General features: G+C 37.5%; 1 protein-coding gene across 9 annotated transcripts in view; it reads left to right on the top strand.

Moving 5' to 3' along the window:
* LOC118519942 (serine/threonine-protein kinase Nek1) overlaps nucleotides 1-18,200 on the top strand; it is a 230,519-nt gene that overhangs the window by 43,260 nt on the left and 169,059 nt on the right. For all 9 annotated transcript variants that reach the window (XM_078069428.1, XM_078069430.1, XM_078069434.1 and 6 more), the window contains 2 exons: nucleotides 2,093-2,153; nucleotides 4,394-4,545. In XM_078069428.1, the coding sequence (XP_077925554.1) occupies nucleotides 2,093-2,153; nucleotides 4,394-4,545 (213 nt within the window). The remainder of the gene's footprint in view (nucleotides 1-2,092; nucleotides 2,154-4,393; nucleotides 4,546-18,200) is intronic.

Here is an 18,200-nt window from a genome sequence, read left to right as displayed (position 1 = left end):
TTTTTTGGCAACTACTGGCGAAGAAAGAGTAACTTCATTGAATCTTGGTGAGGTTCCCTCCTCCCAAAACCAGTGGTTAAGACGTACAGTCTCAAGGCTGAAGCACTGGAATTCAACTAGCCAGCAGTGAAGGAAAATGTGCAAGCCTGATATATCAAAATTTATAATATGGAAAGAAAAAAGGACAGATTATTTATGATTAGTAACAAGTGCAATATTTGATAGTTTAATATATTAATAGCTCCTTGTTGCTATTTAGACATCACTTAGATTTCATTTTTTTTGTGAAAATCTCTTCTTTGGTTCCTAAGTTTTATTTTCTGCTATATATCACTTATTTGGTATTCTAGTGAGAAAGTTTGCAATACATTTTTTAAGGCTTTAACTTTGAAACAATTTGTGAGCTTTACTATATAATATATGAACTACTATAATGTTCTGTAGGGTTTTTAAAAAATCTCTTCTTCTCTAAGTACTGTCACCCAAGGTTTAATAGGGCTTAATTCTCAATCTTGCACACACTGGAAGAAGCTTGACAAATCATGGATAAGCTCTGATTCCTTAGCAGTATAGGTGTTGTCCAATAGTACTTTCAATAGTGCATCAATAGTGATGAAGTGTTTTATATCCGCATTGTCCAACATTGTAGCCACTAGCCACATGTGGTTATTGAATACTTAAATTGTGCCTAGTGTGACCAAGGGGCTGAATTTAAAATTATATTTATTTAAAATTTTAATCCAAATAGCTACTTATGGCTGGCAACTATATTGAACAACATAGCATAGAGATTTCAGAATCTTCTTGGATTCTTCGTGCTCCATCTCTTAGTTCATATTTGCACTCACACAAAAAAGAAAGACTCACCTTCAAGCAGTGAAAGAAACTATCCAGTTTGGGGCAAGTTGGAGTTTATAAAGCACTTATTTTCTTCCATGCAAAAGAAAGGGAAAAAATGCAAGTGTTCAGAAGAGAAAATACATTTACACAGTTGCTTTGAATTGCCTGTGAACCAGACCTTCACTTAATTTATCTTTTGGTGCAGTGGTTTTTAAGCTTTAGCATACTTTAAAAAATCACTTGGAGAACATTGCTGGGTCCCATCACTACAATTCCTATTTTAGTGTTTCTGAGGTAGGAGCCTGAGAATTTCCACATTTAATATGTCCCTGGTGATGCTGATTCTGCCAGTATGAGATAACTTGAAAACTGCTATTGGAGGGTCCTTAATGGGACAGATGACCATCTCAGTCATGGTTTTTTGCCTGTTGGAGCTTCTGTTCCACTGCTACTGTGTGAATATTCTCTTCAGCAGGCCTCATTTTTCTTGAAAAAAGAGAAAATTCACTTGTTTTCCCTTTCCCCACCCAATAAGAAAAAAAGCAGGCTTAAATTGAGTTAAATCTTTGTTGGTGTCATAGTTTTGCACTTAAAGAGGGGAAAAAGAAAATTTAGTGAGTAGGGAGAAAAAATGACTTGCAGGAAATACTAATGATTTTTGGTGCTCAAAATATGTTCATGAATGCTAGAGAATTAAGTACAGGAGTATTTTAGTAATAGTAAGAAGAGATACTTGTTGAATTATCTAAGAATATTCAAATATTTATCCAGTAGTATGTTTATAATTACATATTGTTAAAAGTGAAAACTCATTGGAGATGCTGAGAAGATTCAGAGTAAAGTTGAAATAACTAAGAGGTTAATCTGAGAAAGCGGTAATTAAGTGATTATTAGTTCTGAGGTAAATGAGGGATTTGGCTGTATATAAAATATAGAGGCTATTCCAGATAGGGGGTAATTGTGTTAAATTGCTGAGACATAGAACAGGAAAGCAGTTTATGGGGGCCTTTGTGGTTCATTAGGTTAATTTGAGAAGAAAGGTTGTCTGGAAAAGTCATAAAATAAATTTGTAAGAGTGGAAGGGAATTAGTATGAGAGGAATTTGGGATTACTTAGGTTGAATAAGTACAGTTTATCTGATAGCATATATGTGACTGGAAAGAGAAAAATGTAATCTGAATAATGGGTAGGGTTTTTATTTTGGAAGTTTCACATCTTTTCTAACTTTTTCTTTGTCCTCCTTCAATCTAAGCTTATTGCAGAAGAATTTTGTCTGAAAACATTTTCCAAGTTTGGAGCGCAGCCTGTACCAGGTAAATGAAATTTAATGAGTCTTCACCTGTTCGCAATAATCAATATATCAAATATTACTGATTAGTAATATTTTCTAATTATACTAGAGATATATGTAGATATAATAAGTTGGGGTAAATTTAGATAAAATTAATCCAGAGGAAATTCATCTTTAAATTATTTTTGATATATGACAGTATACAACACTTTGTGATGAATTAATAACAAAATTTCCATTTCTTGTCTGCCTTATTTGAATTAAATCTATCTTGAAGTCTTCCATCTTTATCAGTTGCTTAGCTGATAATTCTGAGCAGATTGTTGTAGCATGTTCTAAAATGTCTTAGTTAAGTATATATCTTTATATATTTTTCTTTGACAAATACTTCATATTCTAAAATTTTTAAAAAGTGAATCAATATGACATCAGGTACCTTACCAAGGATAATTTTGTTTTAAGTGTGGCCAGCAGCAGTAGAATATTTGTAGGATTGTGGGTATGGTTATATACTATGTGTATGTATATACATATATTTGTGTGAGAAGGAAATTGTATTTTTTCTTCATAAATGATTTCAGAATGGATTTCTAAAATCAGTGGAAGTTATGTAAGATTTGAGGAGTATATTGTTTTTCAAACAGTGCATTCCATGTTCTCCATTTTGAGTTTGAGTAAATTAATCAAAAGAAACACCATATTATAACAGTGAGTCCATGTAAGCTGGAAGTGGTACAGCAGTGTGTTCTTAGGAAGGCCAGCTATATTTAGCTCTTCCTGAAGATCCTTAGACTCATTGTCTCAGTGTTCAGAGACTGTCATTCCCTGGGAAATCAGTTCACTAAACGAAATTCACAAGAGACAAACACACAGCAGAATCAGCATGTCTCTCCTGGCGGTCAAGCCTAATGAGAAGTCAAATCTTAATCAAAAGCCTCATTGTCACAAAGACCAGAAATACTCCATCTCAGCACATTCTTTCCATGTAGATAAGCCTACAAGGAATTAGAAAGTTATTTTGTTGTAACAGGAGTTGGATGAATGAAATGTTTAATAGCATGAGGCTAAAATAGGTATTGTATTGCTCATGGGCCTATAGGTACTTTGTGGGCTCCAACTCCCCATATTAATTAAGCTTTATACCACTGGCAGCCTTGTCACTGAGCCTGAGAAATACACGCAAATCAGATAAGTAATTCTCCCTTTTTTCTGGAAGTGAATGGGAACTATTCAGTATTTTTCTCTTGGGAATCTTCATTTTTATACTTCCGTGACTTTAGCTCCTTCTTCAGTATGTGTGCCAGTATGTGTACTGGTATACACAATATTTCTTTGGTTGTTTTAATACATTTAGCCAAGTTACAATGTTGTGATGTTATATATATGTGTTCTGATTTGATCTTACAGTTGAACTCTCAAAGGGAAATTTTTTTTCTTCCACTTTTCCTAGTTCCTAGTTAATATCTTTGAGAGAGATGAATAGTAGACTTTCCTTTAAATTTTCTTCAATTTAACTGTTTTTCTTGAATTCATCATTGTTCTAAGACAGAACCTTCAGTCTTAGAACTCTAGGCTTCAATAAGAATTGGATACATAATTGCTGTAGGGCTTATACTTGTATATAAATTTTTATGTATCTCTGATTATTTCTTTAAAAGCAATCCATAAACATTGTTCTTGACACCGATTGCCCTCTAGAAAGTTTGACCATTTTATATTCCCACCGTATAAAGGTACCCATTTCATGGGACTCTGAGCTATAATAATTGTTTTAAAGTGTTTGTTCTTCTATAGGTCTGTAGGTATAAACATCTTTCAGACTATAGATGAAGCAAGTATTAAAGTTGCTCACAATGATGGCGTTATTGAGTTACTATTAACAGCTTTATTGAGTTACAGTTCTATACCATTTAAAGTCTGCTCTTAAATCTCTTAAATTCAGTGATTTTTAGTATATTCACAGGTAAATACAGTCATCACCCATAGTCAATTTTAGGGATGTGCTTTTTTTTAATATGAGAAATTTCAACATCTTAAAGATGTGTGGCTTTTTGCTTTTTTTTTCCTCCAAAAAATGGCTTTAGTATCAAATAGTTTATAATGAAGGCATTGACATGTGCTGAGGAGTGAACAGTATTTTTAATGAAAAGTCTCAAATGCTGTCAATGATTGTGAAAATGAAAAAATGCTATCTTGAAGAATTTTGAAATTAAAGATTTAATATAAACTCTAGGAAAAAACTCTTTGTATCTTTTCATGTAGCTAAAAGACCAGCTTCAGGACAAAGCTTGGCTTCTTTTGTGTCTGCTCAGAAAATTACAAAGCCTGCCGCTAAATATGGAGTACCTTTAACATATAAGAAATTTGGAGATAAAAAATTACATGAAAAGAAACCACTCCAAAAACATAAACAGGTATGATCATATTACAGACTGTGTATTAGTAACAAATTCAGTTTGATCTTTTTTTATTGCAGCTCAGTTATCTTGATACTCATAGGATTGTTTTTATTAAGTTACTAAAGAACGTTGCTGTTCTCTGCTTCACCAGTCTTCTAAAACTAAGAAGACTTACAGAAATCACAGAGAAACATTAAATAGGTATATTAAGTAGATGGTACAATAAAAAGAAAGTGACATCATCAGTGAAATCACTTTTGGACAACCTAAGCAGAGCCATTCGTTTTTGTGCATAAAACAAGTGAATGTGATATACTTGATAAAAATGTGGGAAAATTTTGTATTTGAGAATTCACAGATAAATAAATCAAAATCATAGAGCTGGAAGGAATGTTACTGTACAGTCTATAGTATTTCAGATGAAAAAATTAACACTCATAGCACCTAGGTGAAATGCTCAAGAACACAGTGTTAGTTGCAGGAATTTGACATTTTTCTTCATGTCAGTAGCTGCCTACTTTAGCATATGAAACCTGTTTTGTTCTGGACTACATATGCACATGCATACATATGTGCATACACATGTGTTTAGATACATACGAACATTGAACATATTGCTGTAAGAGAAATCTAAGTTAAAATCTCATAAAGTAGTTCAAATGATTACTGTAAATTAGTCTTCAAATAAGTTGTATAAGTCAGCCTCCAGTCAGGAGAAAAAAGCGCATAATAATTTGATCAAGGAAAGTTTAAATAATTAGTAACTATGTTTAGGGAATTAACTTCAAGGGATAAAGAACTCTAGAGAATATAGGAACAGCAGATAAAGGAAGCAGCCACTACTCCTAGTGCTGATACATAGTACCCAAAGAAGGAATAGATTTTGGAAAATCTCCACAACACCACCCTTAAGGCTGAGATTCAAACCTTATTGGGTGTGGTATGGCTATAATTCAATGGCTGGTGAGTTCACTGAGCTGCCATAGGCTGAGGCTGGCAAACATAAAATTGTCCACTGTAGAGCTGATGAAGCTCTTGAGAACCTGCTTAGAGTGCCTGTGAAATGTACTGGGAAGCTGCTTGGGGAATCGTTGAATAGACTGGGAAGCCTACTGGAGTGCTGGTGGAAGTTGTCAGGTGTTGCTGAACTCTTTGGGCTGGGATGCCAGTTGGGTCACCAGTGGAATGTGGTGGGAAACTGGCCTTGGGGTTGCTGTCAAAGGTTACAGGGAAGCTGGCAGGGGAACCAGCAGAACTCTCTTGGAAGCTTCCCACAGGGGTGAATGTCACTATGTGTCCCACATGCAGCAGGAACAAGAAGAAAGAAAGCCTGCTAATCAGGAACAGAAGCCATTTCCTTCTGCACTGTCCCTCCAACATCATCTGCTAACAAAGCTTAACATTATACTAGCAAACAAAGAAGTGTTTAAGTTGTCTGGCTTCTAACAAGGTGGACAATGACGGGTGAATTTGCAGCTGAGAGGCAATATGATAACTGGCACACAAGTTTTCCCTCCCTGCCTCCCTCCCTTCCTTCAGTCCTTCCATATAACACTAAATTAGGCCTAATGGACCAATTCCATCTTATCTTTTATCCCTCCTCTTTAATCACCAGAAGCACTGGACCTCCATACTTTTCCTTCATTAGCTAGTCTCTCAATTCCATATGATTCTGGTCATACCCCAATCTGACCCTCACCTTCTGCAGACCTCCCTAAACTCTTCCAGAAAGCCCTCTTATAAAAAAAAAAAAAAAGAAAGCCCTCTTATAGCACATTATCAGCAAAATCCCCTGTATTTTAAGCTTGTAGAGTTTTTCGATCTTTTTTGCTCTGAAACCTGGCTTGTCCCTGAACTCACTGTTGTGCAATTGTCTTTCATGGTGTCTCTAATCTCTTAATACCACTGCATCTAGAAGTAGGATGAGGGAGGTGTTTTCCTTGCTTCTCACTGCAGGACTCTTCCCTGCTCCCTAACCACAACCACCCCCCAAACTTTTGAGGCTTTTGCTACCAGATTGTATCACCTGTTAACCCTCTGTGGGTCATCTGCAGACTCTCATTTTTTAAAGACTTTAACACTTGACTCCTGGTCACTTTTCCCAATACTGTCCTAATTCTTGTCATGCCATCAAATTTGTCATTATTACAGCAACTCTTCCATAGTCTCAATCATAAGCATCCCATGACTTACCATTATTTCCTGTGTTTCCAGCTTATTCCTGGAGGACTTTGCCTCCACAACTTTGTCCTATTTCGATCCATGGATTTTTCTAGTTTTTTTTTTTCAATGTCCCTCTCCTCATTTTTTATTTTCCTTTTTTGGCTTAAATTCCATGTTCTCCCGTTATAATAATTTCCAAAGCCTCACCTGTCTTTCACTATTACAAATCACCTGGCAAAAACTAACTTGGTGAAACCCAACTCTCTATCTCTTTTGAGCCTGAACTTAGGTAGTGGAATGTGATTGGAGAAAACATACAACTATTCTAACTGGTCTCACTTTAAATGTATAACTAATAGTATCAAGTGAGCACCTTCTGGCCACCCTATTATATTTGCTCAGCCCACTTACTCGCCTACTTTATTTTATTTTATTTTTGTTGTTTTTTTAATAATTTAAATTCAATTAACATGTAATGTATTATTGGTTTCAGAGGTAGAGGTCAGTGATTCATCGGTCTTACATAATACCCAGTGCTCATTACATCATGTGCCCTCCTTAATGTCCATCACCCAGTTACCCCGTTCCCTCATCCTGCTTCCCTCCAGGAACCCTCAGTTTGTTTCCTATGCTTAAGAGTCTCATGGGGCGCCTGGGTGGCTCAGTCGTTAAGCGTCTGCCTTCGGCTCAGGTCATGGTCCCAGGGTCCTGGGATCGAGCCCCGCATCAGGCTCCCTGCTCCGTGGGGAGTCTGCTTCTCCCTCTCCCACTCCCCCTGCTTGTGTTCCTGGTCTCACGATCTCTCTCTCTCTCTCTCTCTCTGTCAAATAAATAAATAAAATCTTAAAAAAAAAAAAAAAAAAAAGAGTCTCTTATAATTTGTCTCCCTCTCTGATGTTGTCTTGTTTTATTTTTTTCCTCTCTTCCCCTATGATCCTCTGTTTTGTTTCTTAAATTCCACATATCAGCGAGATCATATGATAGTTGTCTTTTTCTGATTGGCTTATTTCACTTAACACCCTCTACTTCCATCCACGTCGTTGTAAATGCCAAGATTTCATTTTTTTTTGATGGCTGAGGAGTATTCTATTGTGTATATATATATATATATATATATATATATATACACCACATCTTTTTTATCCATTCGTCTGTTGATGGACATCTGGGCTCTTTCCATAGTTTGGCTTTTGTGGATATTGCTGCTATAAACATTGGGGTGCATGTACCCCTTCGGATCACTACATTTGTATCTTTGGGGTAAATACCCAGTAGTGCAATTGCTGGGTCGTAGGGTAGCTCTGTTTTCAACCTTTTGAGGAACCTCCATACTATTTTCCAGAGTGGCTGCACCAGCTTGCATTCCCACCAACAGTGTAAGAGGATTCCCCTTTCTCCTCATCCTTGCCAACATCTGTTGTTTCCTGAGTGGTTAATTTTAGCCATTTTGACTGGTGTGAGGCGGTATCTCATTGTGGTTTTGATATGTATTTCCCTGATGCTGAGTGATGTTGAGCATTTTTTCATGTGTCTGTTGGCCATTTATATGTCATCTTTGGAGAAATGTCTGTTCATCTCTTCTGCCCATTTTTTGATTGGATTATTTGTTCTTTAAGTGTTGAGTTTGATAAGTTCTTTATAGATTTTGGATATTAGCCCTTTATCTGATATGTCACTTGCAAATATTTTCTCCCATTCTGTCGGTTGTCTTTTGGTTTTGTTGATTGTTTCCTTTGCTGTGCAGAAGCTTTTTATCTTGATGAAGACCCAATAGTTCATGAAGACAGTATGGTACTGGCACAAAAACAGACACATAGATCAAGGGAATAAGATAGAGAATCCAGAAATGGACCCTCATCTCTATGATCAACTAATCTTCGACAAAGCAGTACAGCTGCTTTCACCTTATTGGTTAAATTTATTCCTAAATATTTTATCATTTTGAATCAATGGAATGGTTTTCTTGATTTCTCTTTCTGAGAATTTGTTATTAGTGTATAGAAACACAACAGATTTTTGTACATTAATGTTGTATCCTGCAACTTCACTAAATTCATTTATTACTTTATACTAGTTTTTTGGTGTAATCTTTAGGGTTTTTTATATATAGTATCATGATACCTGTAAATAGTGACAGTTTTACTTTTCCTTTCTAATTTAGATGCCTTTTATTTCTTTTACTTGCCTGGGACTTCCAGTATTATGTTGAATAAAAATAATGAGCATCCTTGTTTTGTTTCTGATCATAGAGGAAAAACTTTTGTCTTTTTACCAGAGTATGATGTTAACTGTGGGTCTGTCATAGATGGCTTTATTATGTTGAGGTACATTCCCTCTATATCTACTTTGTTGAGCGTTTTTATTATAAATGATGTTAAATTTTGTCAAATTATTTTGCATCTATTGAGATGATCATGTGAGATTTTTATCATTTATTTTGTTAATGTGGTTTATTATGTTGATAGATTTGTAGATGTTGAACCATCTTTGCATCCCTGGAATAAGTACTTCTTGATCATGGTGTATGGTCCTTTTAATGTATTTTTTATTTCGGTTTGCTAATATTTTGTTGAGGATATTTGCATCTATGTTCTTCAGGGATACTGGCCTGTAATATTCTTTTTTTGTGGTGTCCTTGTCTGGTTTGGTATCAGGGTAATGCTGGCCTGGTAAAATAAGTTTGGAAGTTTTCCTTCTTTAATTTTTTGTAAGAGTTTGAGAAAGATAGGTGTGAAATCTTTGAATGTTTAGTAGAATTCACCAGTGAAGTCATTTGGTCCTGAACTTCCGTTTATTGGGAGATTTTTGAATACTGATTCAACCCCTTTACTAGTAATCAGTCTATTCAGATTTCTGTTTCTTTATGATTCTGTCCTGGAAGATTATAAAGTCTAGGAATTTATCTACTTCTTATATCTGGCATATAATTCTTTACAGTAGTCTCAGGATTTTTTATCATTTGTAAGTTTTCCTCTTTTATTTCTGATTTTATTTATTTGAGCCCTCTCTCCTTTTTTCTTAGTGACTCTTCCTAAAGGTTTCTTTCATTTCTGATCTTTATTATTTCCTTCCTTCGACTACCTTTGGGCTTCATTTATTCTTCTTTGTCTAGTTCCTTTAAATTGTTAAGTTTAAAATGTTTGGGGTGCCTGGGTGGCTCAGTTGGTTAAGCGCCTGCCTTCGGCTCAGGTCATGATTCCAGGGTCCTGGTATCGAGCCCTGTGTCGGGCTCCCTGCTCAGTGGAGAGTCTGCTTCTCCTTGTCCCTCTGCCGCTTCCCACCCCGCCCCCCCCCCGGCCCCCGGCTCGTGCTCTCTCTCTCTATCTCAAATAAATAAATAAAATCTTTAAAAAAGGTTTAAAATTATTTGAGAAACAATGTTAAATTGTTTCTAGTTTGTTTGTTTGATATTTCTCTTATTTCTTGAAGTAGAAACTATGAACTATGAACTTTCTATGAACTTTCCTCTTAGAACTGCATTTGCTGCATCCCATAGATTTTGGTGTGCCCTATTTCTGTTTTCATTTGTCTCTAGGTATTTTATGATTTCTCCTTTGATTTCTTCTGTGACTCAGTAGTGTTCAGGAATGTGTTGTTTAATCTTGACATATTTGCAGTTTTTCCAGTGTTCTTATATCACTGATTTCTAGTTTTGTAACATTGTGGTCAGAAAAGTTGCTTGATATGATTCCATTCTTCTTGAATTTTTGAGACTTACTTTGTGGCTTAACATGTCACCCATCCTGGAGAATGTTCCATGTGCAGTTGACAATGTGTATTTTGCTTTTTTTTTTTTTTTAAGATTTTATTTATCTATTTGACAGAACGAGAGAGCAGGAGAGCACTAGCAGTGGAAGCTGCAGAGGGAGAGGGAGAAGCAGGCCCCCTGCTAAGCAGGGAGCCCGATGTGAGGCTCGATCCCAGAACCCTGGGATCATGACCTGAGCTGAAGATAATTGCCTAACCAGCTGAGCCACCCAGGCGCCCTGTTTGCTGCTTTTGAATGAATGTTCTCTATGTATCTGTTAAGTCCATCTGGTCCAATGTGTTGTGTAAGGCCAGTGTTTCCTTATTGATTTTCTGTCTGTATGATCTATCCATTGATGTAGTGGGTTGTTAACATCCCCTGCTATTGTGTTGCTGTCAATCTCTCCCTTTATGTCTGTCAATATTTGCTTTATATATTTTGGTGCTTTATGCTGGGTGAATATATATTTATATATATTCATAAATAGTATATCTTCACAACCCACTTATTATTATGTAGTGCCCCTCTTCCTCTTTCATTATAGTCTTTTTATATTTCCTTTGATATGAGTATAGCTACATCAGCTTTCTTATCAATTTGCACAGAATATCTTTTTTCATCCATTTACCTTCAGTCTGTGTGTGTCTTCTTTTCTGAAGGGAGTCTCTTGTAGGCAGTATATAGGTGTGTTTTTTTATTACTTATTTATTATTTATTTATTTATTTTTATTATGGTATGTTAGTTACCATACAGTACATCATTAGTTTTTGTTGTAGTGTTCTATGATTCATTGTTTGAGTATAACCCTCCTTAATACCTATCACCGGGTAACCCGTCCTCCCACCCCTCCGATTTCCCCGCTTCATTTTTCCCTTCCTTTTCCTAATGTCCTCCATGCTATTCCTTATGTTCCACAAATAAGTGAAACCATATAATAAGTGACTTTCTCTACTTGACTTATTTCACTTAGCATAATCTCCTCCAGTCCCATCCATGTTAATGCAAAAGTTGGGTATTCATCCTGTCTGATGGCTGAGTAATATTCCATTGTATTATATGGATCACATCTTCTTTATCCATTCGTCTGTTGAAGGGCATCTTGGCTCTTTCCACAGTTTGGCTGTTATGGACATTGCTGCTATGAACATTGTGTGTATGTGGCCCTCTTTTCACTACATCTGTGTCTTTGGGGTAAATACCCAGTAGTGCAATTGCTGGGTCATAGGGTAGCTCTATTTTTAATTTTTTGAGGAACCTCCACACTGTTTTCCAAAGTGGCTGTACCAACTTGCGTTCCCACCAACAGTGCAAGAGGGTTCCCCTTTCTCCACATCCGCGCCAACACTTGTTTCCTGTCTTGTTAATTTTTGCCATTCTAACTGGTGTAAGGTGGTATCTCAGTGTGGTTTTGATTTGAATTTCCCTGATGGCTAATGGTGATGAACATTTTTTCATGTTTCTGTTAGTCATTTGTATGTCTTCTTTTGAGAAATGTCTGTTCATGTCTTCTGCCCATTTTTTGACTGGATTATTTGTTCCTTGGGTGTTGAGTTTGAGAAGTTCTTTATAGATCTTGGATATCAGCCCTTTGTCTGTAGTGTCATTTGCAAATATCTTCTCCCATTCTGTGGATTGCCTTTTTGTTTTGTTGACTGTTTCCTTTGCTTTGCAGAAGCTTATCTTGATGAAGTCCCAAAAATTCATTTTTTGTTTCCCTTGCCTTTGGAGACGTGTCTTGAAAGAAGTTGCTGTGGCCGATGTCGAAGAGGTTACTGCCTATGTTCTCCTCTAGGATTTTGATGGATTCCTGTCTCACATTGAGGTCTTTCATCCATTTTGAGTTTATCTTTGTGTACGGTGTAAGAGAATGGTCGAGTTTCATTCTTCTGTATATAGCTGTCCAATTTTCCCAGCACCATTTATTGAAGAGACTGTCTTCTTTCAATTGCATATTTTTTCCTGCTTTGTCGAAGATTATTTGACCATAGAGTTGAGGGTCTATATCTGGGTTCTCTATTCTGTTCCATTGGTCTATGTATCTGTTTTTGTGCCAGTACCATGCTGTCTTGATGATCACAGCTTTGTAATATAGCTTGAAATCCGGCAACGTGATGCCCCTAGTTTTGTTTTTCTTTTTCAACATTTCCTTGGCAATCAGGATCTTTTCTGATTCCATACAAATTTTAGGATTGTTTGTTCCAGCACTTTGAAAAATGTCATTGGAATTTTGGTCGGGATTGCTCTGGGCAGCATAGACATTTTCACAATGTTTATTCTTCTGATCCATGAGCAGGGAATGTTTTTCCATCTTTTTGTGTCTTCTTCAATTTCTTTCATGAGTGTTCTGTAGTTTCTAGAGTATAGATCCTTTACCTCTTTGGTTAGGTTTATTCCAAAGTATCTTATGGTTTTTGGTGCTATTGTAAATGGAATTGATTCTCTAATTTCTCTTTCTACAGTTGAATTGTTAGTGTATAAGAAATCAACTGATTTCTGTGCATTGATTATGTATCCTACCACATTACTGAATTGCTGTATGAGTTCTAGTAATTTAGGGGTGGGGTCTTTTGGGTTTTCCACATAAATTATCATGTCATCTGCGAAGAGAGAGAGTTTGACTTCTTTGCCAATTTGAATACCTTTTATTTCTTTTTGTTGTCTGATTGCTGTTGCTATGACTTCTAGTACTATGTTGAACAGTAGTGGCAAGAGTGGGCATCCTTAATTTGTTCCTGATCCTAAGGGAAAGGCTCTCAGCTTTTCCCCATTGAGAAAGATATTCGCTCTGGGTTTTTCATAGATGGATTTTATGAACTTGAGGAATGTTCCCTCTATTCCTATACTCTGAAGAGTTTTAATCAGGAAAGGATGCTGTATTTTGTCAAATGCTTTTTCTGCATCAATTGAGAGGACCATATGGTTCTTTTCTCTCCTCTTATTAATGTGTTCTAGCACACTGATTTGCGAGTGTTGAAGCACCCTTGCATCCCAGGGATAAATCGCACTTGGTTGTGGTGGATAATCTTTTAATGTATTGTTGGATGCTATTAGCTAGGATTTTGTTGAGAATTTTGGCATCCATATTCATCATGGATATCGGTATGAATTTCTCCTTTTTGATGGGGTCTTTGCCTGGTTTGGGGATCAAGATAATGCTGGCCTCATAGAATAAGTCTGGAAGCTTTCCTTCTGTTTCTATTTTTTGAAACAGCTTCAGGAGAATAGGTATTATTTCTTCTTTGAATGTTTGGTAAAATTCCCCAGGGTATCCATCAGGCCCTGGACTCTGTTTTTTGGGAGGTTTTTGATCACTGCTTCAATCTCATTACTGGTTATTGGTCTATTCAGATTGTCAGTTTCTTCCTGTTTCAGTCTTGGGAGTTTATAGGTTTCCAGGAAGGCATCCATTTCATCCAGGTTGCTCAGCGTATTGGTATATAGTTGTTGATAATTTCTAATAATTGTTTCTATTTCCTTGGTGTTAGTTGTGATCTCTCCTCTCTCATTCATAATTTTATTAATTTGGGTCCTTTCTCTTTTCTTTTGGATAAGTCTGGCCAGTGGTTTATTGATCTTATTAATTCTTTCAAAGATCCGGCTTCTAGTTTCGTTGCTCTGCTCTGCTCTATTTCTGGTTTCTAATTCATTGATCTCTGCTCTAATCTTAATTATCTCTCTTCTAATGTGTGGCTTAGGCATCATTTATTGTTTTTTTCTCTAGTTCTTCAGGTGTAAAGTTAGTTGGTGAATTCAGGATTTTTCTATTTTTTTGAGTGAGGCTTGGATGACTATGTATTTCCCCCTTAGGACCGCCTTTGCAGTATCCCATAGGTTTTGGACCAATGTGTTTTCATTCTCATTGGTTTCCATGAATTGTTAAGTTCTTCTTTGATTTCCTGGTTGACCCAAACATTCTTGAGCAGAGTGGTCTTTAGCTTCCAAGTGTTTGAATTTCTTCCAAATTTTTTCTTGTGATTGAGTTCCAGTTTTAAAGCATTATGATCTGAGAATATGCAGGGAATAATCTCAATCTGTCAGTATCAGTTGAGACCTGATTTGTGACCCAGTATGTGGTCTGTTCTGGAGGAAGTTCCATCTGCGTACGAGAAGAATGAGTATTCTTTTGTTTTAGTGTGGAATGTTCTGTATATATCTGTGAGGTCCATCTGGTCCAGTGTGTCATTCAAATCTCTTTTTTCTTTTTCTTTTTCTTTTTTTTTTTTACGATTTTATTTATTTATTTGAGAGAGAGAGAGAATGAGAATGAGCACATGAGAGGGGGGAGGGTCAGTGGGAGAAGTAGACTCCCTGCTGAGTAGGGAGCCCGATGCGGGACTCAATCCTGGGACTCCAGAATCATGATCTGAACCAAAGGCAGTCGCCTAACCCAACAGGCGCCCTCAAAGCTCTTGTTTCTTTGTTGATTTTCTGCTTAGGTGATCTCTCTATTGCTGAGAGTGGAGTGTTGAGGTGTCCTACAATTAACATATTATTATCAATATTTCTCATTATTTTGGTTGCAGTTGGCTTATGTAGTTCGCTGCTACCATGTTGGGGGCATAGATATTTACAATTGTTAGATCTTCTTGTTGGATAGACCCTTTAAGAATGATATAGTGTCCTTCTGTGTCTCTAACTACAGTCTTTAGCTTAAAATCTACTTTGTCTGATATAAGAATTGCTACCCCAGCTTTCTTTTGAGGTTCTTTGGCATTAAAGATGGTTTTCTGTCCTTCACTTTCAGTCTGAATTTATCTTTAGGTTCAGAATGAGTCTCTTGTAGACAGCATATGGATGGTTTCTGTCTTTTTACCCAATCTGCAACCCTGTGTTGTTTTATGGGAGCATTTAGGCCATTCACGTTGAGAGTGATTATTGAAAGATATGATTTTATTGTCATCATGTTGCCTGTGAAGTCCTTATTTCTATAGATTGTCTCTGTAAATTTCAGTTCTGTATCACTCTTGGGGTCTTTCTGCTTTTATAGAACCCCCCGTAATATTTCTTGCACGGCTTAGTGGTCACATATTCTTTCAGTTTCTGCTGGTCCTGGAAGCTCTGTATCTCTCCATTCATTGTAAATGACTGCCTTGCCGGATAAGTATTCTTGGCTGCATGTTCTTCTTGTATAAGTATCCTGAATATGTCTTGCCAGCCCTTTCTGGCTTGCCAGGTCTCTGTGGATAGGTCTGACGTTCTTCTGATGTTTCTCCCTCTGTAGGTAAGGAATCTCTTCCCCCTAACTGCCCTTAAGATGGTTTCCTTGTTTTTAAGATTTGCAAGTTTTACTATTACATGCTGGGCATTGGTCTGTTCTCCTTGATCTTGGGAGGGGTTCTCTCTGCCTCTAGGACACAAGTGGTTGTTTCATTCCCCAGATTAGGGAAGTTCTCAGCTACGATTTGCTCAAATATATCTTCTAGTCCTCTCTCTCTCTCCATCCCCTCAGGGATCCCAATAATTCTGCCATTGGAACGTTTCATGGTGTCACTTATTTCTCTAATTCTGTTTTCATGGATTTTAAGCTGTTTGTTCCAGGCCTCCTCTTGTTCCTTTTCTATCAGTTTGTCTTCTAGATCACTAATTCATTATGCCTCGTTTACCCTAGCTGTTAGAGTATCTAGATTAGATTGGATCTCATTGATGGCATTTTTAAATTCTGCTGGATCAGCTCTCATTTCTGCCCTTAGAGACTCTATGTTGCCATTAATCGTTTTCTCCATCCTAGCTATTGTCTTCATAACTGTTACCCTGAAGTCAATTTCCGACATCTTGCTTATATCCATATCCATTTGTTCTGTGGCAGAAGTCACAGTCTCTGAGTCTTTCCTGTTTAAGGCATTCCTCCTCTTAGTCATTCTCTTGAGGGGTGGTTGATGGAATGTACAGAGTCCAAATTATTGACCACGACCCAAGCAAGATGCACCTGTTTTTTAGGGACCTTAGGGTTGTCAGCCTCTTGTTCTTCCGGACTGTCTTCTAGGGGAGGGGCCTGCCATGCTGTTTTTCAGGCAACCCTGTTTGGTCAGAGTTGCCCTGCCCCCTGTGGGGGAGGATGGGCTCAGTGAAAACTGGTATTTTGGGGCTTTTGTTCTCTGGCGGCTTTCCCTGGAGGCTTTCCGTGTCTCTTCTGAGAGTCAGAGCAGAAGTGACCCTTTCCAAACCTCTGCCTCAGAGCAGAGAGATCACATTCTGTTCTTCAGTGAGCTCTCCAGGCCACACTATCTCCATTTCTGTCTGTGCTGCTAAAACCGCAGCATCCTGGGTTGTGCGCCCCTCAGCAGCACTCCCAGTCCTGGCTTCCAGGTTGGGGCGCGTCTCTGCCCTTTGTGCTTCTAAAACTGCCAGCCACCACCAGTTCGCTTGTGCGTCCCCCGCAGCTCCAGGTTTCAGTCCGGGGGGTGGGGGGGCTGCCCGAAAGTCCTTTCCCCACCACTACAGGTCTTTGAGTCTCTGCCCAGTCCTCAGCGCGGGAGGTTTTTTTTTTTTTTTAAAGATTTTATTTATTTATTTGAGAGAGAGAGAATGAGAGACAGAGAGCACGAGAGGGAAGAGGGTCAGAAGGAGAAGCAGACCCCCCGCCGAGCAGGGAGCCCGATGTGGGACTCGATCCCGGGACTCCAGGATCATGACCTGAGCCGAAGGCAGTCGCTTAACCAACTGAGCCACCCAGGCGCCCCGCGCGGGAGGTTTTTACTCTCTGACTGTGCAGGATCCTGAAGGCTCCCTCCCCCTTCGGTTTACTTCCAGTATCTGCCCACAGAATCACAGCTCCCAGCTTCATACCTCAAAATCAACCACCTGCGATATTCTGTTTGTAGAGATCCAGATAGATCTTCTTACATCTCAGGCTGATTTCATGGGTGTTCAAAGTGGTTTGGTAGATACCCAGCTCAATTCAGGGGACCGGTTGGAATAGGGTCCCCTACTCCTCTGCCGTCTTTGCCGCCTCCTCAGTGTGTCTTTTTAAAAAATCCGTTCAGTCACTCTGTGTCTTTTGACTGGAGAATGTAGTCTATTTACATTTGATTTTTTATACATACGTAGTTATTCATTTTGTCAGTTGTTTTCTGGCTGTTGTATAGTTCCTTTCTGTTCTTTATTCTTCTCTTTTTCTCTTCCTCGTGGTTTGATGACTTTCTTTAATGTCATCTCTAGATTTTTTTCTCATTTTCTTTTGTGTATTTACTATAAACTTTTGCATTGTGACATTGTTAGGTTCACATATATATCATTCTATGTGTATGACAGCTTAAGTTGATAGCAACTTAAATTTGAACAGATTCTAAAACACTACATTTCCCCCCTCCACATGTTATATTTTTGATGTCACTCTTTATATCTTTTTATGTATCCCTTAACTAATTATTGTAGTTTTAGTTAATTTTACTACTTTTTTCTTTTAAATTTGTATCTTTATAAGTGATTAATCCAGTTTTTACCATTTCTAGTGAGATTTTTACTTTTGTATGTTTTCTTGTTTTTAATTATTGCCATTTCAACTTAAAGAAGTCCCTTTAACATTTCTTGTAAGGCTGGTCTAGTGGTGATAACCTTCTTTATCTTGTTTGTCCAGAAAACTCTTTATCTTTTCTTCAAATCTGAATGATAATCTTGCCAGGTAGAGTCCTCTAGGTTGTTAGCTTTTTGCCTTTTAGCACTTTGAATATGTTATGCCACTCCATTCTGGCTTACAAACTTTCTGCTGAGAAATCGAATGATAGCCTTCTGGGATTTCTCTTGTATGTAACAATTTGC

Source organism: Halichoerus grypus, chromosome 3, assembly GCF_964656455.1.
Source record: "Halichoerus grypus chromosome 3, mHalGry1.hap1.1, whole genome shotgun sequence".
NCBI lineage: Eukaryota > Metazoa > Chordata > Mammalia > Carnivora > Phocidae > Halichoerus > Halichoerus grypus.
Note: the sequence above shows the minus strand (reverse complement) of the source record. Positions and strands in the feature narration are given on the sequence as shown.